This window comes from Chrysochloris asiatica, unplaced genomic scaffold (genome assembly GCF_000296735.1).
Source record: "Chrysochloris asiatica unplaced genomic scaffold, ChrAsi1.0 scaffold00033, whole genome shotgun sequence".
Taxonomy (NCBI): domain Eukaryota; kingdom Metazoa; phylum Chordata; class Mammalia; order Afrosoricida; family Chrysochloridae; genus Chrysochloris; species Chrysochloris asiatica.
This window is the reverse complement of record NW_006408551.1, coordinates 15,212,091-15,219,731: the sequence shown is the minus strand read 5'-3', so window position 1 is coordinate 15,219,731 and position 7,641 is coordinate 15,212,091. Positions and strand designations below refer to the sequence as shown.

At 47.2% G+C, this 7,641-nt stretch overlaps 1 protein-coding gene across 1 annotated transcript in view; it reads right to left on the bottom strand.

The window, feature by feature from the left end:
• Positions 1–7,110, bottom strand: part of LEMD3 (LEM domain containing 3) — a 116,945-nt gene extending 109,835 nt beyond the window's left edge. The window contains exon 1 of the mRNA XM_006859524.1: positions 5,587–7,110. Coding sequence (XP_006859586.1) covers positions 5,587–7,102 — 1,516 coding nt within the window. The 5' untranslated portion in view covers positions 7,103–7,110. The remainder of the gene's footprint in view (positions 1–5,586) is intronic.
• Between the last annotated feature and the right edge of the window lie 531 nt (positions 7,111–7,641).

Sequence of the window (7,641 nt, the reverse complement as noted above, 5' to 3'; positions counted from 1 at the left end):
ACAAATCTTTACAGCAAGGATCATTCCCACCCCCTCCATACACAGAGTAGGCAGGGATGGGCAACAAAGACATTGGCTACCCAAAATGGGGGGGCTTCAAAGGCAAGAAGTGACTGGCTTACAAACTTTCAAGAGGGAATCTAGATCCACAGGGCGTGTAGGAAGGTAGAGATCTCCACTGAACTGTATCCAATCTGTCTAGGTGGCTGATGAAAGGAAATGCTGATAGGTCTCTTATGATACAATAGTGAATAATTGTTATCAGGGCTGATAGTGAGGGCTGGAAATGTAAAGGTAGACGTTATATAGCAAGGAGGGGAGTGATTAACTTTGCAGTCTAGGAGCGGAGGTCCCTGGGACCATTAAGGGGGAAGAGCAGAGAGTGGGGACCCTACCCAGAGAGGCAGTGACGCCAGAGATGGAAGCAGAGAAGATGATGTGGAGAGATGGAGCGGCTGGGGACTTCAGACCCAGAGAGGGAGAGGGGCTGTGTGCTGACGACCTGGGGGGCGGGGGGTCTTGGAGGGTAGACCCTGTGGTTGGTTTATGATACATGGAAGGGATTGTAACCATGGTAATGAAATGATATACAATAGGATGAATGTAAAACTAATGTTCTCTCATGTAAACTATCACATAATTCACAATAAAACATTTAAAAAAAAAAAAGAGGATTCAAACAGCTAAGCGCTCAATTACTAACCAAAAGGTTTGCAGTTCAAACCCACTCACAGGTGCCTTAAATGAAGAAATTTCTTAGAACAAATGATTAAAAACTATTTGAAAGGCTAGTCTATTAAATGTTACACAATTTAAATGTGATAACTAATAAAAGCTTGTTAAAGCTTACTCTCACATGTAACCTAGAATCTTCTGGTGAAATTATTACTCAAGGTAAAACTATTTCCTTAAGTACACTACTTGACCAATGAACCCTATGGTTAAGCATCATAATATGACAAAGGATTCAGACAAGGGAGTGAAAATTATTCACTCCTGAAACCCTAACACCGTTAGGTGTGCAGACTAACAAATACTGTTAGTTCAAAGTGCCTGTGCACATTTTTCCACCATAATATACAACTGTTGTTGTTAAGTGCCGCTGAGTCGGTTCCTACTCCTGTGACCCTGTATAGGGTTTCCAAGGAGCAGCTGATGAGTTTGAATTGCCGACCCTGCGGTTCAAACCGACCTTGCAGTCCAGTGCCGTATCTTACAACACAACACAAATATACAATAGATCAAGTATATCCCTAGTGTGGCCCTGTACTATAAACACTGGACTAGTCAACCATAAGGTCAGCAATTCAAACCCACCAACTGCTTTCGGAAATATACAGGATTGCTGAGTCAAAACCAACTCCCACAGCATATACAAAGCATATCATATATTCTGACATACAGGATACCAACATTAATCATACTCTACAGAAACTCCGTGTGTGTGTGTGTGTGTGTGTGTGTGTGTGTGTGTGTGTGTTTATATAAGTAAAGAATTGGCAATTCTGGAAACCTGAGTCCCTGCCATTATCAGAATCACATTGGGAGCATCTAAGGAGCCATAGTGGCACAGTAGTTAAAGAGCTCAACTGCCAAAGGATAGCTTGGAGTTTTGAGTCCATCTGTTGCTCCTCAGAAGAAAGATGTGGCCATCTGCTTCTGTATAGACATAGTCTTGGAAACCCTAGAGGGCAGGTCTGTGCCCTAAAGGATTGCTATTCAGCGGAACTGACTCAATGGCAACAAGGAACATGGACACAGCTGATTTTGCTCTGAAATGTTTGTATTTTACTGTCTGTTTCGTTATGGCATTCAGGGCAAATAAGTCTTCTCCCTATCGTTTTCCTTCCTACCCCATGCTGAGTCTCTCTCTCTCCTTTTCTTCCTTCATGTCTGTATCTTCTCAGTTAAGATTTCTCCCTTTTTTCCCCCTATACTTTTCAATGGATTCTGACTACCCGCAGACATATGACCGCGGGTTAATGTATCAGAAAGGGCTCTGCCTACAGAACGAAGAGTCAGGAAAAAATGAGTGTTTTGAGAAGAGACAGCTCAACTTGGCACTGTTCACCTCCAAGACTGACTAATTAAAACAAGTGACTGTTACTTTGTAAAATGCATAACCTGAGAACAGAAGACTTAGAAGAAAGTGTCAGTGGTCTTAGAAATCTGTTGGTATGGATTGAGTCATGTACCTTCAAAAGTCACGATGAGACTAATTGCGATTGTCACCACTGTAAAAGTTTTGTAACAAAAAAGGGGGAGTAGTTAATCTTACAGTCCAGGAAAAGAGGACCCTAGACCATCAAGGGAGAAAAGCACAAGTGGGATGTGGGACCCTATCCAGAGAAGAAGCGACACCAGAGATGGAGGCAGACATGATGACATGAAGAGATATAGCAGCTGAGGACTCTACTCATAAAAAGAGAAAGGCTGTGTGTTGGCAGCCAGGAGGCAGGCTTGCAGAATGTGCCCTTTTTGTTGTTTGTTGTTGTTGTTAAAGTGCCGTCGAGTCGGTTCCGACCCATAGCGACCCTGTACAGGGTTTCCGAGGGTGTAAATCCTTACGGGAGTAGAAAGCCTCATCTTTCTCCCGCGGAGCGTCTGGTAGTTTCGAACCGCTGACCTTAAGGTTCGCAGCCCGATTCGTAACCACTACGCTACCAGAGCTCCTTTAAATGAGTATATATTCCTGAGTGTTTTTGTGTAGATCCCCACCCCCCTCAAAAAAAGAAAAAAACAGAGGGAATAGAAGCAAATACTGTTGAATGATGATGCACAGAGGAGATTTTAATCATTGAAATGAAATGATGGTATAAAGCCAATGTTCTCCCATGTAAACTTTCACTAAGTTCACAGTAAAAACTTAAAAAAAAGTCATGACAAAAAAGTGTATAATAGATTTAAGACATCAGTTATTCTTTGATTCAAATTTTGATATCAATTTCTAAAATGAGCATTTAATGGAATTCTAATGAAAATTAATGCTGAATAGGTAAACAAAGTGCACTACTGCATGTCATTTACAGGAATAACATAATTATTTCTGTTTACATATATACTGTTACTTGATGTTGTTAAGTGCTATCGATCAGTTCCGACCCCTAGCAACCCTGTATAGGGTTTTCAAGAAGTGACTGGTGAGCCTGAACCTCTGAACTTACATTTCAAGTAGACTTTGCAGTCTAGCGCATTAACCCTCAGTGCTACACCAGGACTCCGTACTATATCCCATGTATAAATTTTATCTACGCTTTTGATTACTTCGTATTTGAAAGGAGCCTTGGTGGTGCTATAGGATAAGTACTGGGCTGCTAAATGAAAGGTTGGCAGTTCAAACCCACCAGCCACTCTGTGGGAGAAGGAGGTGGCTTTCTATTCCCATAAAGATTTACCTTCTCAGAAACATTATGTACGGTTGCTATGAGTCAGAATTGATCCAATGGGAGTGAGTCTGAATGAGACCTTACATTTGTTGGTGCAGTGGTTAAGCTTGGCTGCTATATGAAAGGTTAGCAGTTCGAACCCATGAGACACTCTACTGGAGGAAAAAAATGTGGCTTTCATAAAGTCTGCTTTGGTAAAGATTTAACATCTTAGAAAGAAATCTTATGGAGAAGTTCCACTGTGTCCTGAAGTCACTATGAATCAGAATAGACTTGACAGCAGTGGGTTTTGGTTTTTCATATATTTGTTCAACAAATTTTCATTTGACCCTCACAAACACCTCACAGGCACAGCAGATACTATCTCCTCCATTTAATATTGTTGTTAAGTGCTGTCAAGTCGTTTCCAACTCACAATGACCCTGTATAGGGTTTCCAGGGAGCAGCGGTGAGTAAGCTTGAACCGCCAACCTTGTGGTTCAAATCAACCTTGCAGTCCAGAGCACTAATTCAGTGCCACACAGGATTCCATTTCACATTTTAATATTTAGGAAAACATTAGTCATTCATCTAGTGAGGAGAAAAATATGAAAGTGGTATTCAGAATTGTGTTCATCAATAATTCTGTATAAAATCCCACCAATTATTCCACTAGTCCTCATGTGGCACTATAGGATAAGCACTGGATCTCAAGGTTGGTTTGAAGAGCAAAGTTCAAATCCACCAGCCACTCCTTGGAAACACTACATAGGGTCACTATGAGTCGGAATCGATTTGATGGCTGTGGAATGGGGGAGAGGAACCTAACACTGTGAAATTATGTATTCTCCAGTCCATCAAACACTAATTTACTTTCTATCTTGATCCCTGTTGTTGTTCTATGAAGTTGGTTCCAACCCACAGCAACTCTATATAGGGTTTCTGAGGAGCAGCTGGTGAACTTGAACCACCAACCTTGAGGTTTAAACCCGCATCAGCGCCCTCTTGTTCCTTTCAATCACCATTTTAATAAATATTACCTCCTCTTGTTCTCTTCCGTTTCCCCAATGTGTATAACCACACTGGTGGCTGTGTGCCACGGAGTTGGTTCCAACTCATAGTGACCCTGTACAGGGTTTCCGAGGCTATAAATCTTTACAGGAGCAGAAAGCCTCATCTTTCTCCCACGGAATAGCTGGTAGTTTTGAACTGCTGACCTTGCGGTTCACAGCCCGATTCCTAACCACTAGGTTAGCAGAGCTCCTTGTATAACCACACTAGTCTATGGGAAAGTTCTTGCTCAATGCAGTCTTTGCTTTTCTTGTTCCCCACCCAGCTCTCTTGTCTCCTTCTGCTTCCAGTATTACCTCAAAGGGTACTTCTGACTATTCAATCTAAATTAGCACAAACCAATTACTTTGTCCTTATTTCACTCACACTGCAGAAGTTGGTCTACAATCTTTTTGTGTTTTAAGGACAAGGAGACTCTGACTGATTAGAGATGTCTCCTAGGTGCAGAATTCAGGAAGCACTCAGATGCTGGCTGAATGAACATTACTTGCCTATAGACAGCTAGCAAGTAAACAGCAGGGCCTGGAATCCAATGCAGACAAATCTGACGCCAAGCCCCTGCACTGCCTACCACTACTTCTTTCACAGATGACAGGGGAGTTGCTTTGGGTTGGGTAATCAATTTGAAGATGTGTCCTTCACTCAATTCAAAGAAATGACAGAAATTCTTATGTGTATGGAATACTACAAAATACTTAACCCAAATTCCAAGATATCTTACATTACATTTTAGAAGTACAACTCAATTTGCAAAAAAAAAACCCCACTGCATTAATGATGCCTCTTGACAAACAAAATACTTCAAAACTGCTTTAGAACTGGCACCTACACAAGTAGTACCTTGTCGCACAGAGAGAGACAATTAACTAAGAAACCTGTCATCGTTTGGTCTTTTACGGACTGCTTTGAGTTTCACAATACAGCATGCGAGAAAATTTTTTAAATTACTATCATTAGATCTCTTTCGGATGATAGTAACAGTATGGCTTTCTTAAAGAAAAATAACACAAATGCATTTCATCTCGGGTCTCGCTGTTAAGCCAAGTTCTTGCAAGTGAAAGTCACCTCAGGTAAAATGCTCCCTCCAGCTCCAGCAGGAACAACAACCTTCCCTTTGTTACCCAGCCCCCTCCAGGGGGTTCATACTTACTGCTGAGTCCTTCTTCCTGGGCTACTCCCGTCCCTCTCATTCCAAGGTAAGTGAGGCCCAAAATAAGGAAAAACAAGCAGGCAGCAGTTAAGAGAAACATCGACAAGTAGTGGGCACTGAAGCCTCCCGTCGGGGACACCTCCTCGCGTTTAAACTGCTGGAGAAGTTCCTCCTCCGGTTCCGAGAGCTTGGGCTGCTTGTACGCGGTTTTCAGGGGGCTGTGGTTGGCGGCCGTGTGGTTGGAGTGATTGAGTCTGAGCGCGCCAGGGGCGGCCACGGCCACAGCGGGCGAGAGGCTGTTAGGATAAATCCTGGGGGAGTCCGCACTGAAGGCCCCACCGCCGACATGATTAGTGGTCTTCCGGAGGGCGCCGGGTGCCGAATCCAAGGTGGCGTCCAGGTCACCGAGTGGCGGGGCCAGTTTCTTAGCGTTCCCGCGGAATCGAGGGCCGGGGCTGGCGTCCAGGGGCTCACACCCTCCTCCCGGCTCCCCCGCCGCCGCCGCCTCTCCGAGGTTTCGGCTCCTGTCTAGACTCCCGGTGGCCGCCGCCCTGTCATTCATCGCGAGTCCTCCCCCTCCCGGACCCGCGGGCTCCAGCCGGCCGCCCGCAGCTCGAGCAGCCAGCGGGGAGAGGGGCTTGCTATGGCTCCGTCGGGGCCGATGTCGGCACAGGGAGTCGTCCTTTAATACCTGTCTGGTGGCGGCCACGTCGTCGTCCTCGTCTTCCTCCGAGTCCGAATAGTTTTCCCGGCAGCTGTAGGGGAGAAGCCGGCTGCCATTCACGGTCCGGCTCGGCCACGGGGGCTCCTCGGTCTCTGGGTCTCGCACTTCTCCGTCTTCTCCCTCCTCGTCGTCGTCCTCCGCGGCTCCCTCTTTCCCCGGCGGGGTCTGCAGCTCGGGAGCCCCCGGCCTCCTGGCCCCCCACCACGAGTGGGGCTTCCTTCGCTCGGCCGAATGGCTGTTAGTCACCTCGCTGGCGGCCAGGGGGGCCGGCGGCGGTTTGAGCCCGCGGTACTGGAGCGCAGCCCGGTCTTTCCTCCCGCCGCCGGCCTGGTCTCGGGGGCTGGCCTCCACGTCCGACTCGTCGGAGCTGAAACCCAGCAGCACTTTGCTGCCAGCCGTGGGGGCGGAGGAGGCGCCCCCAGGCCCTCCAGAAGGGCTCTCCGGGCCTGAGGCCGATATTCGGCCCAGGCCCCCCGGGGTCCGTAAGTAAGAGAGGTCGCCCGAGACTAGCCGGACACCCATGCCCACGGCCGCCGGCGCCGGTTTCGCGGTTGCGACCGTGGCGGTTGCAGTGTTATTGTTATTACTGTTCCGCGTCTTGTTGCCGCGGCCCCCCGACCGGTGCTGCTGCTGCTGTTCTTCCTCTCGAAGCTTCTTCAATTTCTTGAGGTAGACTGGGCGGGTACTCTCCGTCACTGGGCCAGGAGACAGGCCGTAACGGCGGAGCAGGGAGAAAAGCTCTTCATCCGATAGCTGCTGAGGCGCCGCCGCTGCCGCCGCCGCCGCCGCCATTTTCTCTCCAGGGTGTTTTACAAGCTCCGCGCTACCGGAAGTGACGCGCCGTCCTAGACCCTGAACTAGACCGGACTGCGTCGCCCTCCCAGCGCCACGAGCGCCTTAGCCAATGGGAGTCGCGGGAGGAGCTCACCTGAGCGGGAAACTGCCACCTGAGCGGCGCGCAGCTCTGGCGGTGGAGAGTTTTTCTGTGTTCTCACCTTGGGGTCCTAGCTCGTTTTCATGCGCCCTTTTATCTCCGTCTCTCGTTGTCCTCTGCTAGTCTCTGCCCTTCCAGCACCATTCCCGAGAGCTGTCTCTTGCTAAAGCACACCTTGACCTCTTCCCAGGTTCCTGTCACCAGAGTAGTAATAAATGGAAAGAAATCTGCCTTGAAATTCAAGGCATTAGCTTTCTTTCTATCCAGATTCCCACTGCTGAAGGAAACCTAGAGAAACTAAAAAATCTTGATGGCCAGGCTAAATTGACAATAATATCCTTGTCTGATTTCAAGTTCTGTCTCCACTTGATTAAAAACAAACAACAACAAATTAGCA